We start from the raw sequence: 24,099 nt of genomic DNA on the forward strand, positions 1-24,099 counted from the left end.
ACACACTTTTCTTTACTTTTAACCGTAGCATCAATCATATACAGTAGGCATACAGTAAAATGTATTATTTTAGTATTTTAGTTTGTTTTTTTGGAACTGGACTGCCATTGACAATGAATGGCCAGCTTTGAGTGTTTATGTAAAACACAAAAAACTACGTAAACACAAACATTGAAGAGGAAGGTGAGGACGCAAATTGTGATTGGCCGGAATCAGATGATGTATGAAGAGCACCCCTCACTTCACACTGGTGTGATTTTCTTTTACCTCCCAGGCTCACAACAAAGGTCTGTCAATGCTAATCAGTGACTAACATGACTTTGATGAGACGCAGGCATCAATATCAGACAAACACATATCGGCTGCTTTGCAAGAAACAGAAACCCAGCTTACAGTATACTGTACAAGCAAGGTGGGAGATATCTGTCAGGAAACGAATAGGAGTGATGAAAGGGAGAGAGAGACCGGCAGAAAGAGAAATAAGGAGCAAAAGATAACGTTGAGAAAGAGAAAGCAAGAGAGATGGGCTGCGCTCATACATACAGTTGGAGGCCATCAATATTGTCCTTTTCTTTTTGCTGAGGTTTGTGTGATCTGCGCAAAAGGACAGTTTTGGGCGGGAACCCCTTTTGGTGTTTTAAACATTATGTTATAATTTAGCTATTGAAAAATAGCAGATCTACAAGCTCATAGCGCGCCACCGAGTGGCGCGCTACGAGCTTGTAGGTCTGCTATTTTTGAAAAATCGTGAAAATATTTATTTCAGAAAACTGGAGGATTTAGAAGATTTTTTTTAAATTTTGAGGTCAGGCCTAAATGGGTCAAATGATAAGGGACAATATCGGTGGCACCCAACTGTAAGAGACGGGTGTCTGCTGCTTGTCGCCTGGGTCTCCTCTGTGTCGGACAGCTCGCAATTCATTTTCAATGGGAGTCACCGTGGTTTTGACGAGAACCTTGTTCGATGGCTGTGTTCTGCCCACCCCCCCCATCGAACAAGGTTCTCGTCAAAACCACGGTGACTCCCATTGAAAATGAATTGCGAGCTGTCCGACACAGAGGAGACAGGCGACAAGCAGCAGACACCCGTCTCTTGTGTATGAGCGCAGCCATGAAGAGAGTACGCAAGAGAGAGAGAGAGTGAGAGATAGTGAGGTGAGCACGACACATGCACAGGGGAGTGTTTCATCCGGAGAATGTGAATGAGTAGCATGAAAGAGAGTCGCGGCACATCAAGCAAGATGAAAGGACTCTCGCTCGGGTGAGATGTTTCGACTTCCAGTCATCACCAAGCCCTCTGCAACCACCTTGTTAGAATGGGAAAAATGAAATGCACAAAATAATCCAGGGTTCGCTTAGGAAATGGAGTATTTCTTGGTCTCCTGAGAGGTGGTGATGGGGGGGTGACCTTTATACTGACCTTTCGCCATCAGATGCACTGCTCAAATGGCTTCTTAGATGAGCGCTGAGGAGGAATTATTGTCGAATCATAACTTACGTTATTGTGTTCTTCACCTTTTGCCTTATTATGTTCTGACATTTTGAGACGTGACATGACATTCTTACGAGTCGAGATGCCATGGCACACAGGCCTGGTATCTGTTGTTTTGAGTACAGCTTGTTCCTAAAGACACAAACCAGATTCTCTCTTATCATGAGTATAACTATGCAGTGTTGATTTTGACAGCAAATTTTGATTTTAGTTTTAGTCAGACATATAGTCACATTTTAGTCACCTGGAATGTTTTAGTGTTAGTCGAGTTGTAGTCGACTAAATATCATGAGATCTTAGATTTGACTAAATCTACAGTTGATTTAGTCGACAAAATGTATTTTGGCGGGCCTTGATGCCGTCGTAATGGCATACTTGCTGAAAATAGCAGATATACAAGCTCACAACGTGTTGTGAGCTTTCTGCTATTTCTCAACACCGTAAATCCAATCCCCTCTGTTCGTGGCAGAGCTACTTTACCACTTTACCAATTAAGCACAATCACCACCACCTTGCAATACGTGTCTCCAACTCCTCTTGCATCATCAAGAAATTACTACTGATTGAATTCTACAACAGCGCAGAGGGGGATTAAGCATCTTGCTAAAGGATACTTTGACACGTACAAAGTGTGTAAGCTGGGTGAGCTGAGGATAAAACAGGCGCCCTCATACGACTCTCAAACAGCCTCTCTACACACTCATCTACAAACCGCCCTAAACATTAACTCGTTAAATGAAACACTCCAGATTTTTGCCAGGTGCGAAGCGGCCTGGCTTACATTTGCACGCACCACTACTGACTACTGTGTACGTAGCTGCAACACCTAAAATGTCCAGTAGAGCGAGTGTGCTCGCGCACACACGCGTGCACGCACACACACACACACACACACACACACACACACACACACACCAGGCCAGGGAGGAGTACAGTACAGTACAGTACAGTACAGTACAGTACAGTACAGTACAGTACAGTACAGTACAGTACAGCACCACTTCAGACTGGTCTGATTTTGTTTTTTACCTTTACTTATACAGGGTAGTATGCTGAGCATGAGCTCTTTCTCAGCAACGTCCTACTTCATATGCACGCACGCACGCACGCACGCACGCACGCACGCACTACACCACAGTCTTAATGCGGTTGGCCACTCTGAGCAGTTGGGCACTTCAGCGGTGTCGGGGGGGAGGGGGGTGTAAGTGGGTGTGGCCATTCACTTCCCCACCCAGAGTTTCCCTGGCGATCGCTTGTGCTCCTCTAACCTTCGTTTTTAACCGCTGTTAATGTTTAATGAATACAATCTATCAACAATGAAACATAGTATGGCAGTTATCCTTAACAGTACATCTGTTGTGGTTCTCTATATATATATAGTGTGTACGTTCCAGTAGTCCATGTGCACGCAAGTGTGAATGAGTCAAACAATCAGTAATGAAGGCATTAGGAAGGTCACAAAAGCATACTGTAGCCAACTCAACAACCTCTCTCTGTTTTCTTTCTCTTTAAGAAAGAAAGAGACAGGGAGGAGCAACCGTCTCCTCTGTGCCCTCCATCGTGACAGACGCAATGACCGAAAACAAGGCACAGAGCCAGCAGTCACCTACTAAGCATGCACACACACACACACACACACACACACACACACCCACACACACACACACACACACTCTCTCTCTCTCCCCCTCTCTCCCCTCTCTCCCCTCTCTCTCTCTCTCACACACACACACACACACACACACACACACACACACACACACACACACACACACACACACACACACACACACACACACACACACACACAGAGAGAGAGAGGAAGCATTGGATGATCTCCCCTTCCCTTTCCAATGACTGCCATTGAGAATCAATGTTGCCACCAATCTATATCTGCGTGCGGGCATTTACCAGCACAACCATGTCTCTGTGGACATATCAATGTAATTATGTGGCTGGCCACATCATTACGCAGCCAGCCAACACCACCACCACATGGATTTGTTTCCGTACTCATTTGTGATGAATTCAGACAAGATGTGACTAGCCTGGTAGAACGAAAGGCCACAGATATTGTGGCTTTTAGGTACACTTCCCTTTGCGTCTGATATGTGTTGAGCGGCCGCGCGGTGTGTGCTGGCCAGTGTTGATTTCGTCGACTAATACTACGACAAAAAATGTTCGTCGACTACCTTTTTTCAGTGACGAAAACTAACTGGAAACTAAATGAAAACTAAGCTATGATGACTAAAACTGTAAGACTAAATATATTGACAATTTCATCAACAAATAAAAATGTTAGGAAGGGACTAGTGGACAAGAGATCCAGTATAAGTCATTTTACACTTGGTTGCATGCTGAAAATAGCAGATCTACAAGCTCACAACGCGTCACAGCGCGACACATTGTGAGCTTGTAGGTCGGCAATTTTCAGCAAGTGTGAAATCGGCCATTACGACGGCATCAAGGCCTGCCAAAACACATTTTAGTCGACTAAATCAATTGTAGATTTAGTCGACTAAAATCTTGTGATATTTAGTCGACTAAAACTAGACTAACACTAAAACATTCCAGGTGACTAAAATGTGACTAAAACTAAATGAAAACTATTCGAGAGACTATGATGACTGAAACTAAAATCAAAATGTCCTGTCAAAATCAACACTGGGCTGTATGTGGACTGTACTGGAGGGGGGGGGGGGGGGGGATTGCAGAGGGACAAGGACTTCTCAATGTGACCCCTCGATTAAAGGGGATTCAATTATTCCCTCTGTAGAGCCACTTCATCCGGCTGCTCCATATGTTCAACTCGATTAGCCGACAACATCAATACCTTATACAAAGGGAGGGGGGGGGGCACAGAGTTCAAACATTCAACAACGCCACCTCTGACGTCAACTGGGACCCTGAGCGAATGATCCTGGCAACGCAATGCCCAAGGGACTGTGTGTGTGTGTGTGTGTGTGTGTGTGTGTGTGTGTGTGTGTGTGTGTGTGTGTGTGTGTGTGTGTGTGTGTGTGTGTGTGTGTGTGTGTGTGTGTGTGTGTGTGTGTGTGTGTGTAGAGTCATCGGGGGACTCAATTCCACGTTAAAAATGCAGACGAAACATGAGCATTAACCACCTAATAAGCCTGAGCACTTTAACCACATAGTTTCTATAGATACACATGTACACCGACAAGACAGACACAGAGTATATCAATGATATATACCAGTGGTTCCCAAAGTGGGGTCCCATGCTAAATGATAGTTTAGAACCAAATGGACCATTATGGGTTAGAAATTAGGTCAAATGTCCGCCAAATATGACGTAAATCTTGTCCCCACACGTCTCATATTTGCCATTGACAATGAAAGGAGAAATTAGGTCAAATGTCTGCCAAATATGACGTAAATTTGTGGCAACACAAAGCGCCCCTCACTTCACACAGGTGTGATTTTTTTTTAAAGACACTGCCCCCAGTGCAACCCTTAGATCTCCATATATGGAGCTGACCTGTTCTGACATTCCATATGTTGATCTGACCTCATAAAACCCTGTACACTCAAGACACGCTCCATATATGCATGGCCAGTACAGAATTCATTCCATATGTTGATCTGACACCCCATGCCAAAGTGCCAGCGCTCGCCCAGTAGTCTGGCGGATGTGTGCACGCGACACCTCCATTCAGGGCATGGTCGCTTCTCGCCCTGAGGGCGTCTTACTGGTATAGGCTACTGATAACATCAGGGATCTCCATATATGGACATATAAGGGATACAAACAGACAGTTATAACGGGTACTCTTACTTTCACAATGGGTATAATGGGAGGGGGCATGCATTCCCTATTTGCATCCTTCCTGAGTAATATATATATATATATATATATATACTGTATACACACACACACACACACACACACACACACACACACACACACACACACGTGCACGGCACACACAGTATATCAAACGCAGTCACATGCACGCGTACTTTCTCTCTCAAACCTCTCACTCTTAAAATAGACTAACACCACCTTATATCTTTAATCCCTTCTTCAATCCATCATGAGTCAGAACTTGCTTGTTTCCTATACACATGTGCGCGCGCCGCACGCATAACCAGAAGCCAACCATGTGTTGGGAACCACTATAATGCCTTCAAAACAGGAAGCAGCTTGTCAGTCAGCCAGTCACAGAGTACTTCCTGTTGCTCCTCAGGCTGCAGGAAGAGCTGAGTGAGATGACAGAGGGACAGAGGAAAGGGCAAAAGATTTGTATTTTTGTTTTTGAGGGCCCCCCTTGTCCAGCTTTTAGTGTGTGTGTGTGTGTGTGTGTGTGTGTGTGTGTGTGTGTGTGTGTGTGTGTGTGTGTGTGTGTGTGTGTGTGTGTGTGTGTGTGTGTGTGTGTGTGTGTGTGTGTGTGTGTGTGTGTGTGTGTGTGTGTGTGTGTGTGTGTAAACACAAACTTTGTCCTAACACAAACATTAAATGCCATTGACAATGAATGGACAATTTTGAGTGTTTGTGTAAACACAAACATTGCGTAACACAAACATTGAAGACGAAGGTGAGGACGCAAATTCTGATTGGCCGGAATGAGAGGATGTATGATGATGTGCGATGATAAGAGCGCCCCTCACTTCACGCGGGTGTGATTTTTAAATACATATTTTCTCATAACAAATCCATTTTGAGAGTACAAATGTATCAAAATGTCAAAGTTTCCAAACAGACTTTTCCTTCTGTAGCCTAAGCCTTTTGTTTGTGTGCCACTTTCTGTATTCTTACAGAAGGTTCAAGACTTTAGCACCCACGATAGCCATTTAAAGTGTATGTATTTGATGTATTACCATGTGTTGTACTTGCTTACTGTAAATCGCTCTGGATTAAGATGTGCCTTAAACCAGGGGTTGAATGTTTTTGGCTGGGGACCCCCGAAAATGCTTTGGCCATGTCTCGCGACCCCAGAGTTTTGAAAATAATTTGGGGACCCCCCCAAAATAATTTCGGGACCCCCCCCCCGAGGGGTCGCGACCCCCAGGTTGAGAACCCCTGCCTTAAACAAACATTAAAATGCCTAAATTGTCAATTAAAGCCCATTACATGTCATGATTCATCATTTCCAAAACAATTGACAAAAACAAAAACATGCCAAAAATGTGCACTGGTGGGCTACTCAAATACATTTTCAATATAAAACTACTGTATTAACTTTAAAATGTTTTGTAATCATTTTTACTTTTATGCAAAAGATTAAGCATGGTGATTTGATGGATGGAAGGATATGAGTTTTAAAAGGGGTTTCGAGGGGTTTGAACTGTGAGACTTACATATTATTAGAAGAATAAACAAAGAAACGTGGCACCAATGTGAATTTAAACGGTATTCTTTGGTAACCTCTGATACCACGAGGACAAGATTCTGATTGAATTACACAGATGGGTGGACAGATGCAGCGAAAAAAGGTGTCGGGAGGGTGTCAGAGGGAGAGTGAACGAGCACTTAAGAGAGTCTGTGAGAGAGGAGAGTGGATTGAGGGATCAGACAGATTTAGAGAGAGAGAGAGAGAGAGAGAGAGAGAGAGAGAGAGAGAGAGGTATGAGAGGGAAGAGATGTCCTGTCAAAATAAAGCAGAAATGAGCCCCAGAATATTGGAAAACCAAAGGCGAAATGACAAAACCGAATGAAAAGGATTTACGTTTGTGTAAAGGTACTTTCGACACAGCGGGTGTCTGACAGTGACACAGAAAAGAGCTACTATCTAGCTACAGCAGCGGTGGCAACTTTGAAGATGGAGAGGGCCACTATATTTCCACACTCACTCCAGACAGAGGACCACATTGCATATTACTGTCATAGCAAAAATGGCATTCATAGCTGAATGTAGATCAGCTATTTTTGCTATATTTGAATTGAAATCCTGATTTTTATTTTCTATTTTTGAATTGGAATCCCGAAAATTAACCTTTTTATTTAAATTCAAATGCATTTAGTTATAGTTATGTTAACTTTATGAACTAAATACAAATACATTGGACATAAAAAAAGACAATAACATCTTAATACTATTCATTAAGCTACATATATAGACTGAAGTAATTAAAGCGGGTCATGTTTGCATGTTTGGAATTGTAACAGCTGAAATCAATAATATATCAGTATTCTGATATTAACTTGTGGGCCACATTAAGTGATGGTGGGGGCTGCAAGTTGCCCATGTACGAGCTACAGTACCATAAATGGGTAGTTTCATGAGCAAGCAATCTGTGTACGTTTGGCATGGGTCTGTGTTAGGGCAGTGGTTCCCAACCGGTGTGTCGAGGCACCCTGGTGTGTCTTCACACAAGTCCAAGGTGTGGTACTGTATAATGTATATTAATACAACATAAAAGTTAATCATGAATCCTTTATTTTTATATTTTTTATAGAGGGACAGTAGGCTGACAGGAAATGGGGAGAGAGATGGAGTGACATGCAGTAAAGGCCGTTGGGATCGGGAGTCAAACGACAGTGTGAGACAAGCTGGTAAGTCCTTTAATGAATTATTATCCCGTTCACTTGGCTGTCATGATCGTTTGTCTAAATATTAACGCTGTGCATTATTGTCTTATCGTATACGTCCAAAGTTTTAGAGACAGCATTGATAGTATTGTTATCATCGCGAGTTTTGCGATTAAATTTGTTTGTCTATACACTTATCTATTATTATCGTTTTTTAATAGTTACATAAGCATTGTTGTAACCAGCACCACAGCGAAGCAGTTAATTTATGTATCATGCTGAACTAAACAAAGCTGGTAACATGGAGCTAATCGCTAAACAGTTTAGCTGACTGGGGTCAATTCCCATTGCATGTAGTAGTTCCGGCCTAGAAGCGGTATGTGTTTGCATGTATGTGTGTGGAAAGGTTTACCGGATATAGTAGGCATATACTTCCATTGCAAAATATAAACCAACGTTACTTAATGTAAGCGCAAAAGACCCCATATATGTGGCAATACTTTGCCATTTCACATTTTATGGAAGACACAGTGAAACTTGTACTACAGTGAGGCACATTGTGGGGAATTTAGCCTGGGGAAACGGTGAAAACAATTACAAAGTCCCTCAACAGGGCTATCTGAACAGATTTTATCATCGCTGAGAAGTTCTAGAACACACAGAGGGGGAATTATTTTTCTGTCCTTTTATTTCTCTTTTCAAGTTAAAGTGTGTGTGTGTGTGTGTGTGTGTGTGTGTGTGTGTGTGTGTGTGTGTGTGTGTGTGTGTGTGTGTGTGTGTGTGTGTGTGTGTGTGTGTGTGTTGGACTTGGTTTTGGTTTTGGATTGTGTTGTTCAAGCTCTTGGTCTCAGACTCTCTGTGTTAGTCAAGTTTCATATCAATGTATTTTATTATGTTTTAATTAAATATAGTAAGTGATACCGGCCAAGGTGCCTGGACCGCTAATCCACAGCCCAGACTTGCAGTTTTTTTGTCTGCACTCATTTCTCAATACCGTATTGGGAAGAAATGGTGAAAATAGCCTTGACATCATCATAGTTTTCCAAATGTGATGATTTCATTATGTTTGGAGTCTTGTCTTTGCTGAAACTATAAGCAGTGGCAACTTGACCATGGGATTTTAGACCAATGACTCTGAACCAGCCGCGGTGGTGTCGAATGGTCTAGATCTAGAATAAAGAAGCAAAAGAGTTGGTTTAGTTTAGTCGAGTGAAAGCTCTGACTCATGATTTGAATCATTGATTTTTAGGGGGCAGTCGTACAGTAGTTTTTTGGTGGACCCTCTTGTAAACAAGTGTAATGCTTAATTGGGTCGTCCACTCACAGTTAACAGTCTTTGTATTGAGTTTGTGCTTGAAATGTACTGTAATTCTGGAGACTGTTAATAAATATTTCAATCAATCAATCAATCAGTATGCATATTGTATTTAGACCATGCATAGTACTAATTGGAAAACTCCCGAGTCTGCAGAATAAGGGAACTAGAAAAAGTGCCCCTCGGGGCAGGTCAGGTTGTGGCCTCCTGGTGGCGCTATAATCATAAATATATATAAGAAAGCTAGATGGCTCACCCACACTCTGGCCAATGGAGAGCGACGTTGCTACGTGGCGGCCATCTTACCGAGGGGCAGCATAACATTGTGTCTATGGGCATGTACTTTTTAAATAACCATAACTTGCTAAATTTTCATCCGATTTTCAAACGGTTTGGTTTGTTATAAATGTCAGAGACGTCCGCATACTTATATGCTTTTATACAACGTTCATATAAAAACTAAATTAAGCAGATAAGCGTCCTGAATCATAGCCACGTTGACAACGTTTGTAATAAACCAACCCGTCAAGATTTGAGGGAGTTATGACTATTTTTGTTTGAGCTGCCATTGAACATACTGTACTGTAGCCCCTCAGCAAGATGGCCGCCGGGTGAACTCCGTCAGAGACTCCGCCTTGAGCCATCTAGCCTATATACAGTATAAGGCTATGGCTATAATAGGCCAATGTGAAAAGGGTGCCATTTGTTCTTACGCCTTTGATGGCAATTGGATGATTTGAGGCGCTATAACAGGCCAATGTGAAAAGGGTGGGATATATTCCTCAACCTAGTAGGAAAGTGCGTGAAAGATTGCACGTAAATTGCACACTGCGTTCATGATTTGAGGCTTTTTGTTCAAAACGGGCCAATCCTGAAAACTTTGAAAGCCAATGTTAGCCAATTAGGATGGAATATGAAATATTGGACAGATCCGTCTTGAGAACATTACCATAGAGTTACTGTGTAACAATTTACGGGATTTTTGGACAAAATCTGGAGGAGTAATATCAAAAAACGTGTTTTACAAAAGTCGGCCTCCTGGTGGCGCTATAACAGGCCGTTGGAGAATATTTGGGGCAGAGGTTCGTCGTTGGCATCCAGGGAGTGTGTGTGCAAAGTTTGGCATGGATCGGGGCCAATGGTGACGGAGATTAGCTGGTAACGGACGGACGGAAGGAAGGACGGACGGACGCACACGGACGGAGTGCAAAACATACTCTCTCCCCATGCCTTCGGCCTGGTGGAGACAAACATACAGTTACTCTCTCCCCATGCCTTCGGCCTGGTGGAGACAAACATACAGTATACTCTCTCCCCATGCCTTCGGCCTGGTGGAGACAAACATGCAGTATACTCTCTCCCCATGCCTTCGGCCTGGTGGAGACAAACATGCAGTATACTCTCTCCCCATGCCTTCGGCCTGGTGGAGACAAACATACAGTATACTCTCTCCCCATGCCTTCGGCCTGGTGGAGACAAACATGCAGTATACTCTCTCCCCATGCATTCGGCCTGGTGGAGACAAACATACAGTATACTCTCTCCCCATGCCTTCGGCCTGGTGGAGACAAACATGCAGTATACTCTCTCCCCATGCATTCGGCCTGGTGGAGACAAACATACAGTATACTCTCTCCCCATGCCTTCGGCCTGGTGGAGACAAACATGCAGTATACTCTCTCCCCATGCATTCGGCCTGGTGGAGACAAACATACAGTATACTCTCTCCCCATGCATTCGGCCTGGTGGAGACTGTCACGGGGCAACCCGTGCCCTATATACAAAGACACATGAAACTGCTTTCTATAACATGCAAGGACTAATGTTTTAAACTGGTTTATTGAAAACTGTGTTCACTGATTGTTTGCTAATTGTCTCTCCTGCACTGCTGGTGGCATTTGCCTTGATTTAGGAAGGGGCCAAGTGCTATGCAGGGGAGGGGTGTTTCCTATGCTTTGAGTTTAATTTTCATTGAGTTTCCAACCCAAGTTATACTTGTTAACTGTCCTGTGGTAGGATCCACCCCTATTTAAGGGAGGCTGCAAGGACATGTGAGGCAGTTGGTTGTGGGCTTTAACACGGGTAACAGTCCTGAGGGAGAGCTACAGGGCCTTGTGTGACCGGCCAAAGTTTGCCTAAGTATTTATTTTGTTGGTCTATTGTTGGCCAGTATTTAGTTGTTGATATGTGAATTGCACTGAAGAAAACTGTCTGGAGGTTGGTGGAGGAGTTTTGGGAGAATAAAAACCCTTAACCTACATTTTCTGACTGTTCTTGGAGCCTTGGCCGTTCGGGCGACTTTACAGAGACAATGAAGTAATTTCTTTATGCACCCTTGAGACTAATAACAGTCCCTATTTTGGCCACTTGCAATACGTATATATTGAGCTGATGAGCAGCACAAGAACAACTGAGAGCTATCAGCTATGGCATGATGAGAAAGAGAACCAATGGGATGATCAGTGGGAGGGAAATGGAGACATGTAAAGGAACTGAATATACCAGTGTTGATGTTGACAGCAAATGATTGATTTTAGTTTTAGTCATAGTCTCTTGAATAGTTTTCATTTAGTTTTAGTGACATTTTAGTCACCGGGAATGTCTTAGTGTTAGTCTAGTTTTAGACTAAATCTACAGTTTTGGCGTGCCTTGATGCCGTCGTAATGACTCATTTTACACTTGCTGAAATAGCCAATCTAGTGTAGATTGGATATTTTCAGCATGCAACCAAGTGTAAAATTACACTGGATCTCTTGTCCACTAGTCCCTTCCTAACATTTTAGTCTAGTTTTTATTTGTTGACGAAATTGTCAACATTATTCTTATAGTTTTCTATTTTCTAATTTTCTAATTTTCTATTAGTTTTAGTCATCATAGCTTAGTTTTCATTTAGTTTCCATTTAGTTTTCCTCAGTGAAAAAGGTAGTCGAAGAACATTTTTTGTCATAGTTTTAGTCGACGAAATTAACACTGCTATATACAGGTTATAGATGCTACTGTTCATGATGTCATGCTTTAAAGCAGTGGGTTTTCAACGCTTTTCATATCAAGATCCATTATTTATTCAGCATTTGAGCCACGGACCACCATTAGATGACATTTAGTCCATGCTGTATTGATGTTGGTATCATAGGGGAGGTAACAGGCAAACGTTGATCAAAATAACAATCTACATTCTCTCTAAATGTGTAGACTTAAATTAAGTAATTGAGCGTGTGTGTGTGTGTGTGTGTGTGTGTGTGTGTGTGTGTGTGTGTGTGTGTGTGTGTGTGTGTGTGTGTGTGTGTGTGTGTGTGTGTGTGTGTGTGTGTGTGTGTGTGTGTGTGTGTTAGTGACACACGGAACAAGTCATGTAACAGAGTTTTGTCATTCACTGCACATAGATCTGAAGTGGAGCGTACTGTATCTGTTTTCAATACGCTTGCATGTTAATGAACCACTTGGGAATGGGGACATAGTAGAGTCGAAAATGTGAAGAACAGCAATGTTGTATGTACTGTATTGCGTGCGTGCGTGTGTGTGTGTGCGTGCGTGTGCGCCAAACCGCACCAATGCAAATAAAGGCCAAACCGCACCAATGCAACTCAGTCCCAACTCCTTGCAACAATGTTCAATCAGTGGTTCTCAAACTATTTCATGTCAAGGACCCCTGTCAAGGAACCCTTGAATTATATGTAATTGGCTGCCGACCCCATCTGAAAATATGTTGTTCCAGGGACCCCCCCCCCCCCCCCCCCATTAGCAAAGCAGCGGACTGACCTCATGTTTCCTTCAATGCATGAGGAGTCCAAGCTGCTTCTTTTCACCTGACAGGGGGGAATTTCACCGGCTGGACATAGCACGTGGAAGGAACACGTTATTCCGACCAGTTCCTTTCCCCTCCATCAGGCGCCCCGGCTGGCCAGGGGGAAGCAGTTTAGAGACCAGGATTACTGCATGTTCTTTGTGAGGGTACCTATACCCTAGGGGACACGGGGAGAACATGCAAACTCCACACAGGAAGGCCCTTTCTACAAGCTCATAGCGCAGCACCAAGTGCCGCGCTCTGAGCTTGTAGATCTTCTATTTTTCAACAGTTAAAGTTTAAAACAATGGTTAAAGTGGTTAAAAGCTAAGGTGAAGGTTAAGGTTCAAGATCTGACTGAATAGCAGGTCCAGCTGCTATTCAGCCATATCTTCAGAGAGGATTTAAAGGACCACTTCACCACTTTTCAACCTATCTTCATATAATTGGTCTTCACTATAATGTTCATGATAAAAGATCACAATTTTTTTCTCCTACTCAGTCTGTCTCTCATATGACGGCTGTAGGCAGTTCAGAAACCTGTCTTACAGTGACATAATCGTCACTGTAGCAGATTTAAAAAAATATATATATATGATTTGTATTATCACAAGAGAGATTGCTTCCATTATTGCATTGGAACTTTCCAGGAATAGAAAGCCTGCTTGGATTCCCCATCGACGATGTCACTGGAAGACGGCTTTGATGATTCAAGTTTCTTTATTAGGAAAAAGACCGCTTGAGATGTACCATCTCGTTTTCGAGGGGCTCCCAACACAGATACGTCACAATCATTATTGTACATGCAAACAAGACAAAGCTACATACAACATACTGTACATGAACAAGACAAAACACTAAACATTGCAAACCTTGAAAACCTCACAGCCTTACAGCATTGAATCCAATCATATAACACATTTGGAAATACTACGTTCGATACTTTCTGAAATGCCCATAGCCATTCTATGAGACACATTTTATCATGAACATTAGTGAGGACCAACTCTATGAACATAGGTTGAAAAGTGGTGAAGTTGTCCTTAAAGACTTTAGGGTTACCCATTCCGCAGAGTATGAACAGCTACTAAATTTAGCAGGTCTACAAGGTCGGTGGCGCTACGTCTTGTGAAATTAAAATGATTATGAATGTCACTAACCTTTAGAGAAGTAATTATGAAGGTATCTCAGAGTGACCTTGTTTCGTATCCTGTGGACCATACCCTGTTTAATGAAACTCTATCATCTACCCTGAGTTTGTTTGTTTGTTTGATTGATTGATTGATTGATTTATTGATCGATTGATTGAAGATTGTTTGTAGAATGGGTGCAGTTCAACGAAAGTACAGGTCAATACAACATCTGCTAAGAGGATAAAACCATGCAGAAAAAGCACTAAGACTTGTTTACATAAGGGTTGCAGCCGCCCGTAAGTGCTCTTTGAGAGCACTTTTGAAGGAGTCTAGGGATTCACATTTCTCAACGGCTGTTGGTAGGGCGTTCCACATTTTAGTGGAATTTATTTTACCCCTTGTTTGAGCTGAATCTGGGTTGAACGTGGTTTATGGAACTCCCTCTGGTGTTATGGGTGTGGACTTTGTTGATATTAAAGGAAGTATTTTGACAGGTACATGGCGGGTATATTAGTGGTGTAGCGAATCTTGTAGACCAGGTGCTGCGGTACCATGAGGTGCATGCATAGTCGAAGAAACCTTGAGACAGGAGAAGGTGTGTTCTGGGGTGGAGTTTTAGGTTAACCTGCATAGCTAGTTTGTTTTGTGACGTTTGTAGCTTATTTTCAAAGATGCAAATGCCTGTGTTGAAGAGCTTGCATAATCAACATGACATTGGACCAGAGCCCCTGCCAATATTTCCAGAGCATTTCTATTTAAGAATGAATATGTTCTAGCAGGGAATTTCCCTCTTTGATTAACCTTATTTATGGCCTGCAGGGCCAGCTCTCTCCGGACAGGTTATTGTCTAATATACAGGCAGCCAAGTTACTTCATTGAATCCTTTGGCCGTAACTTCAAAGTCACCAACTACAACCACGAACCCAGGGGACTTCTTTAGTTTAGTGTTTAGAGAATCGACTGTTTTGCTAAGATCTAGAGACAGCCTATTGTCTACTAACCAGGAGCTGATCTGATCTATCTTGAGTAGTTCTAAACTAAGCACTCTTTCTACCTCTATTTTATCTTGATGGGAGACAAGAAAAGCCGCATCGTCAGGCAAAACGACACCGATCGCAGTCACAGGCTGACTTGTTTGTGGGACCGGAAGAAATAACTCAGTCAGTAGACCTCATATTAAAAGACCCTTTACTTGTAGGGTTATTGGGAGCTAGATGCTCTGATATGTATAGGCTACATTGGTGCCAACCCATTTAGGTCCCTTATTGGCCAAGGGGGGCCACCCACATACATTTGCCGATTTGCTCAGGTCAGACACATATAATATGACTTAAATTCTCCATTCATTGTCAATGGCATTTAATGTTTGTGTTCAGACAGAATCTACACTATAGCTGTTTATAGGAGGGGCTAGCGCTCCTCAAAAACAACTGAATCAGTGGAGCCAGTGGAGGGGAGATGTGATCATACTTCGTGCCCCTGTTAAGAGGCGACAGCATTTTGCAATGACTGTTTCAGTAGGGTTTTTTTCTTTCATCTTTTATCTAGTTAGCAATCTCTATGATGATGTCATTGGCAGGTACATTTTCGAGCTATTATCCACAGCCTGTCTCTGCTTAGTGTGTGCGTGCGTGCGTGCGTGCGTGCGTGCGTGCGCCTGCAGTGTGTGCATGTGTTTGCGTTATACAGGACAGGAAATCACTACTAAATGAGAAACAGGAAGTGTTCGCCCCCTCCCTTCTAGCGACAGCATGTGTAAACGTGTGATGTGACAATGAAGTGGAGCTTCAGTTTGTGAGCGGCACCATATACTTCTTTTCTCTCAGCTGCACTTTATATACCGTTGCTGTCCAGAAGAAATCACCTAACTCCATTTTTCTTTGCATAACTCAATGCTATTGAACACCCTTTATGTCTGTGTGTTGGTTTAAAAAAAATATTGAACCAATGGAAAGTATTAAAAAGCACTTAGACGAAAAACCTCTTAACTTCACTTTTGGAGTTAGGTGGTTTCTTCCAGACAGAGATATGAGGAAACCATTTTCAGCAACACGCTACTAAATGAACCAGATTGCAAAACCACTGAGCTGACCTAGTGATGGAATAGAAATGCAGATGCTCTATATACGAAAATGTGCACACACACACACACACACACACACACACACACACACACACACACACACACACACACACACACACACACACACACACACACACACACACACACACACACACACACACACACACACACACACACACACACACACACACAGAGACAGATGTGATCACACATCTTGCACATACGGACGCACGCACGCACGCACGCACGCACTCACTAACACAGTCCTGTCACAATTATTACATAATCGTCTACTCTAATCACAGTTATTTGTGATGATCGCAACTGTTTTTTTGGAAAATATAAAGTTATTACATATGTCAGTCATTTTGTTTTTTATATCTTTGTCATATCTGCCCTGTGCAACTCCAATAATCGCCTAAAAGTCAAACAGAAATACAATTTTTATTCATATATGCCAGTGTTCGACGTCAGCGCCAACGGCAGTGTGAAAGGTCGGGCCAAAAGATCGATTTGAGAAGAAAAAAAACCCTGATTTGAATCAGATTTGACTGGATGTGACTGCAGTCTAAATGGGGCCAAAAGTTCATCATGCTAGAGGAGATGACCACAAGTTTTGGCTCATAAACTTCACAGATGCATCCTTTGCTGAAGCAGACTGAACTCAAACTGTAGATGGCTGGAACAATGCATGCACCAATGAGAGGCCGTCGTAGACTGGTAAATGGTAAATGGTGCATTTATATAGCGCCTTTATCCAAGGCGCTTTACATAGATTGTGCATTACATTCACCCATTCACACACACATTCATACACCGATTGCGGCCATGCAAGGTACCAACCAGCACATCGGGAGCAATTTGGGGTTCAGTGTCTTGCCCAAGGACACTTCGACATGTAGCCAGGAGGAGCCGGGATTCGAACCGCCGACCCATGGATCATTGGACGACCTGCTCTACCTCTTGAGCCACAGTCGCCCATCTGAATGCACTGAATGCACCATCTGAATGCACTGAATGCACCATCTGAATGCACTGAATGCACCATCTGAATGCACTGAATGCACCATCTGAATGCACTGAATGCACCATCTGAATGCACTGAATGCACCATCTGAATGCACCATCTGAATGCACCATCTGAATGCACTGAATGCACCATCTGAATGCACCATCTGAATGCACTGAATGCACCATCTGAATGCACCATCTTCTGAATGCACCATCTGAATGCACTGAATGCACTGAATGCACCATCTGAATGCACCATCTGAATTCACCATCTGAATGCACCATCTGAATGCACTGAATGCACCATCTGAATGCACTGAATGCACTGAATGCACCATCTGAATGCACCATCTGAATGCACTGAATGCACCATCTGAATGCACCATCTGAATGCACTGAATGCACCATCTGAATGCACCATCTGAATGCACTGAATGCACCATCTGAATGCACCATCTGAATGCACTGAATGCACCATCTGAATGCACCATCTGAATGCACTGAATGCACCATCTGAATGCACCATCTGAATGCACTGAATGCACCAATGAGAGGCTGTCGTAGACTATTGTGTTACTTCTTTTGCATGCCTCCACAGCAACCTTGGTCAGACACAAGCTCAGATAATACACCAATAAAGGCGCACGCACACACACACACACACACACACGTGTGCACACACACACACACACACACACACACACACACACACACACACACACACACACACACACACACACACACACACACACACACACACAGGTTCTTCACCGCATAAGGCGATCCCATAGCAACAGAAGGGATCAGAAGGCGTGTGTGCGTGCGTGTGTGCGTGCATTTGTGTGTGTACTGCATATCATTATTTATACCATGCCAGGTGTGCTCTCCATCCATCTTTGCCCTTTGTCGCTTTATCAGCAGGCGTAAAATAATGTTTTTTTCCCCCCGACCCTGTCAGGGTGAAGATATTCTGCCTCTGAGTGTTTGCCACGTAGTGCCTCTGTCAGAAAAAATGATTTAACTCGTTTAGGACTGAGACCAGCTAGATTCTACAAAATGTCTTCTAAATCATGACAGTTTTCTGAAACACCTCAAACTATTTCATGTCAAGGACCCCAAATATTATATGTATTTGGCCGCCGACTGAAATGATGTTGTTCCGGGGACCCCAGAAGCAAAGATTTGAGTTAAAAACGTTCGCTCTGAAAGATTTTTTTTTTTAAATCAAAAATTGCAGATCTACGAGCTCGTAGCGCGGCACTTGGTTCTGCGCTATGAGCTTGTATTGTAGATCTGCTATTTTTCAATAGCTAGAGTATAACATAATCCTTAAAACACCAAAAGGCGTTCCCGTCCTGATTGGGATAAAGCTGGATAAAGATGTCAGCGTGAGGAGCTATAAGGTGTCTGAGGCTCTTAGTTGTCCCAACAGATTTATCCTGCGTGGCCAAATAAATATCCAATCTACAAGCTCACAACGCATCGTGGTTGCGTCATGTTGTGAGCTTGTATATCGCCTATTTCCAGCGCACGACACCGGTGAGTGACTAAGTATAGCCATAACCTCATCCCCAGCTGTGCCAATTAAGTCCCCCTGGCTAGCATAGTACCCTCAGCGTCAAACACACAACAACAAACACACTGACGCACATGCACACGTGTGTGTATACGTAGACCCTCATACACACTCACTAACTCATGCCTATTTAGACAGATCACACAGTTGTACATCAGCAGATAAGTAAGCACACACACACAGAAAGTGGCAAACAACAAGAGGTGTGTGTGTGTGTGTGTGTGTGTGTGTGTGTGTGTGTGTGTGTGTGTGTGTGTGTGTGTGTGTGTGTGTGTGTGTGTGTGTGTGTGTGTGTGTGTGTGTGTGTGTGTGTGTGTGTGTGTGTGTGTGTGTGTGTGTGTGTGTGTGTGTGTGTGTGTGCACAGTGAATACCACTAACCCATGCACCCACACTTGTGCACAAACGTGTATTCATGCATACATAATACAGTATGTGGACGAACACACACACATACAGTACTGTCTGTACAAAGTGAGATAAACACATGACACATGTATACAGCACACACGCATGCACGTGCGCGCGCATGGAATAATACATTTGGTATCCGACTCATGATGACAGAGAAAAACAACTTCAATCTGCACAAAGCCTAAACCTGAACAGGGAGTTGAATACCGGACTATGAGATTAATCACCTGAGAGTCTACCGTCTGAGCTATCCAAACTGTGTCAACAAAAAAACTAATTTAATCTCAGAATTGCTCTCCCTTTGCCCCCTGGTCAGGTCAGACTCTTTATTACTCACACAACAACCCGGGGCTGTGTGTGCACACACACAGGTGCAAACACAAGTGCAATCCACACACGCACGCACACATGCACGCACACGAGCGTGCGCGAGATGGCTATATCTCCATCAAGGTGAACTTGAGACAGACACAAGTCAATGCAGTGGTGGTGGTGGGAGACCATGCATACACACAAAACAGAGGAGGGCAAAAGGGCATCCACAAGAAATACTATGGAATGCTAAGAAAGGTAGGTATAGCCTCAGCCGACAGCCCCACGGGACATGACATAACTATCTCTGCACAAATCACAAATCCCCTGGCTAACGTTAAACTGGTCTGGAATGTCATGTTTCCTGTTTATCTGCCTACATTATACGCTGCCCGGAGGATTCTCCCATTGTCAGGAATCCTGACATGAGCTACAGTATACATAGTTTGTCTAGCCCGAGCACACAGCCCGACTTCAGCAAGATAGATACTGTAGCGTAGACAGGTGGACCATTCACTTCCTAGGGGATCATAAATTAAAAATGTTATGTGCTTTGTAAAACAGCTGCTACAAAGTGGCTGAAAAGGGAAATAAACACTTGACTGATAATGCAGTAAATAAATACAACATCCAATATGCAATACTAGAAAGGAGCACAAATCTCCACCAGGAGGCATGCCCTAATAATAGCCTAATACTGTGACGTTTATAGGATATAAAGTCTACATGAGTTACCAGGTATAGTGCCACTTGAACATGTTGAATGATCAAGTCCGTATTAAGTTGTAACGCGCAGTGGGACTAAGCACATATTGGCCCTTTGTTGAAAACAGAACATGCACTGGTACAGTGGACATCTCTCAGTAGAAGTTGTGGCTTGGTGGCATAAAAGTGTGTGTGTGTGTGTGTGTGTGTGTGTGTGTGTGTGTGTGTGTGTGTGTGTGTGTGTGTGTGTGTGTGTGTGTGTGTGTGTGTGTGTGTGTGTGTGTGTGTGTGTGTGTGTGTGTGTGTGTGTGTGTGTGTGTGTGTGTGTGCACGCACGCATGTGGAGATATTGTAAAACGACGGCGATGACCATCAATGCTAAGGCTATAAGCAGGGCTCATTCAGCAACACCACATGCACATCTGCGATTGTCTAGTTTATCCGGTCCAGTCCACGGCCTGACAGGACGCTTATCCTATAGCCTGGAGGGATGGTTGTTCTGAAATTATAAATGAAAGAATTTACAGCTGCCATTGACAGAAGAGATTATTAGACTATAGTCAAGAATTGAGGTTCTTGGCCTGGTGCCAAAAGGGCAAAAGAAACCGATCATGCCTACTAGTTTACTGCAGACTAACACATACACATACTGTAGAGACAGTATAGGTCAGAAATACGTGACTGATCGCAAGATTTCCAACACAGATAGAAATGGTAATGATAGCCTATAGAGGAGAATAGAAAATGGAAATGATAGCACAGCTTTCCAACTATCAACCCGTCGACACGGATTGGAATGGGTGGTTCATGAATCAATCCCCCTATCCATTAACCATTATTAAATAGCCAACACATTGTGGCCTGGCTAGTGCATGCCATCGACCACATGATTGTAATGTCTCCGGGCCCGGGTCAATTCTGGATGTAGATCTGTCATCTGTGTTGTGTACAGTATTGTCCCTCATATCTCTAAGACAAACCCAATTAGTCCTTTGTCTCGACCACCGATTACCCATTTTGACTGATATTTTGTGAAAACTAAAAGCGCTAAATCGATTCTAAAAGAGCACCGACAGGTGGCTGCAATTTGTAACTGGGCTGGCCCCTGTAAAAAGTCTACGCTTATCACCGGAAATGGGGTGATTATTCAGTAGTGTTGTACGTGGGTGGACATGGGACAAGGTGTGTGTGTGTGTGTGTGTGTGTGTGTGTGTGTGTGTGTGTGTGTGTGTGTGTGTGTGTGTGTGTGTGTGTGTGTGTGTGTGTGTGTGTGTGTGTGTGTGTGGAACCATGACATGACTGAGGAAGGGAGAAATAGAAAGTCTAGTGTGTGAAAGAGCCAGCAGGCGTCAACTCCAACGGCTCATAAACTTATAAACCGCTTGTTGCGACACAAGCTGCCCCAGGAAATTGACCAACTGGTGCAACTTCCCGTCTGGGGGGTTACCAGTCAGATAAAGATGATTTCATCTTAAAAATGCTGTTTTGGCAGGAAGGATCCCCAGACACAAGAAACAACCCGTCGGTTCACACTCGCACCTTCACAGGACTGATTAAGATTACATCAAGCCTTGATGTAATTGATGTAATGTACAATCAAGGAAACAAGTCTAGCCACTACAACCACAGACTATGAAAAAGAGCCACTGGCATATGAACGATTCTGATCTGACCAGAGAAACTAAAAATATGCTTGAGAAACGCTGATATCACTAATACATAATGTGTGTTGAACAATGCCAAGGACACTGTCTTCATGGCACAGGTCACTTACACTTTACTGGACCTGTGCTGTGCTCTGCGTAAGAACCTTGAGCAAAGAACATGCAAACACATCCAATGTCTAATCTTTATCTATGTTGCTATGTCTATTATCGATAACAACAACAACAATAATAACTGATGCTAGATGGCTGTACACAAAATGTAACACTAAAGGAACATTGAACCTATGGAGATGAAAGATTTCCATTTGCTCTGCAATTTGTTTGTTAAAGCTGCAAGCCTGTTCCAATGGCATACCTGTTGATAAGGATCTGATTCTGAGGCTATGGCTATGAATGGAGGTTCTTGATCACCTCAAATCAGAAAGCATCACCAGCAGCACTACTAAAATGAAATCATATATTATTATTAATATTATTAATTATATATTATATATTATTATCTATATATTATGTATTATCTGTTGCCCCCGCCAAATTGCCAGACATAGTAGCCTATACTTGTTTAGGCCTATAGGACAGACTGGTATACCTTGATCAGACTGCTCCTCCGGGGGATAGGTTTTGTTGTGGCGGCACCCGGACCAGGGCTGCCGGGGGTTGGCGACCCAGGGCTCGCATCACGCTGGATCTTCCTGACGCCGTCTGACATGCTACAGTCTCCGTTCAACACGGTCTCTTCCTCTCGGTGCGTCTCCATGCGACCCAGTCCTGACGGTGCTTTCCACTCCTTGGCGAGTGGCGGACCCCCCTTCTCTCCAAATTCAGCCATGAGACGCTGACTTGGATTTCACCTGCTTATCCGCTCGGATCCCTGCATGTAAGATGCATACAGACTAACTGTACCGTAGCCTAATAATACAACAAGATCCCACCGTGGCTGTGGACGGAGAAATCAATATACGTGCGCCAAGAACAAAAGTAGCCTAACTTGAAGAATCTCTCTCTCTCTCGCTCTCTCTCTCTCTCTCGCTCTCTCTCTCTCTCTCTCTCTCTCTCGCTCTCTCTCTCTCTCTCTCTCTCTCCTTCCGTCTCTTTCTCTATTCGACAGAGCTCTGCCTTCTTCTAGCCTCTATTGCTTGCGGCTGGCTGGTGGTGGTGATGCTCCCGTCGCTGAAAGCATGAATAGACGTCAGGAAACGTGGTAACGGACGTGCCTAACCTAACAAGTGCGCACCGTTAGTTGCTTTGCTTTACCACATAACGGCCGGGAAAGTGCCATGCCACTGCAGCCAGCAGGCTGCCAATATCGCGTGTGCGACTGTGCGTGTGCGCTATACGCGCTTTGCGTTCAAGTCCAGCTTATTAAGTTATTATAAATACTACAAATATAAATAGACCTACAGCCGCCTTATTATTATAATCTGTCGTCTTCCGAAGCACTGCTTCTTCTCTTGACGCCTATGTAGCAATGACTCAGAGCCTCTGCTCTCAAAAGTCTAATATCTCCCCGGTCCAGAGAGATATCCCTTTGGTCTATAGTCTAGTGGTTAAGATGTTGGATTTTAACGCGGGAGGCCCGAGTTCGAATCCCGGGCGTTACACCTATAAAGTTGTAAGCATACACACTGGTAGGCCTACAACTAACTATAAATCCAGATGTATTGCATACAGAAAATAGGGTTGGAGTGGCACAGCACACATCCTCGTGGTGTAGGCTACCTACCTGTGCCTCACGAAGTGCCCTCGATCTGTCAGGAAGTCCCAGAAGCATCTGCAGCTTGAGGGGACAGTGTACACAGGTCCAGAATGACGGTGTTGTGTCAGGGAGAACAAATAGGATCATATAGAACAGAAGTGAAGTGTGCTCAGAGAAAAGTCAATATTGCATAAATCATTTATTGTTTAGTTTGCTGACTTTGCTCTGAATGAGAGAGAGAGAACCCATCCTCTATGTCTATATTACTATGATGTGAACCTGCAGATATGGTTTCAAATAATGATAGTTTTAGGATGCCACCACTAGGTGGCAGCTAAAGGCAACATTCAAAGCCAGATTCTACTTTCTTTTCAATAACATTTGTTTTCATAATCTCAAGATATTTAATTATGTTAATTCATTTGT

The 24,099-nt window shown here is 43.4% G+C and overlaps 1 protein-coding gene across 1 annotated transcript in view; it reads right to left on the reverse strand.

The window, feature by feature from the left end:
- The window catches only part of LOC306938464 (inactive phospholipase C-like protein 2), a 67,160-nt gene extending 44,227 nt beyond the window's left edge, over positions 1–22,933 (reverse strand). The window contains exon 1 of the mRNA XM_079522657.1: positions 22,567–22,933. Within this exon, the coding sequence (XP_079378783.1) occupies positions 22,567–22,806 (240 nt within the window). The 5' untranslated portion in view covers positions 22,807–22,933. The remainder of the gene's footprint in view (positions 1–22,566) is intronic.
- Between the last annotated feature and the right edge of the window lie 1,166 nt (positions 22,934–24,099).

The sequence above is a fragment of the Electrona antarctica genome (genome assembly GCF_951216825.1).
Source record: "Electrona antarctica genome assembly, chromosome: 15".
Taxonomy (NCBI): domain Eukaryota; kingdom Metazoa; phylum Chordata; class Actinopteri; order Myctophiformes; family Myctophidae; genus Electrona; species Electrona antarctica.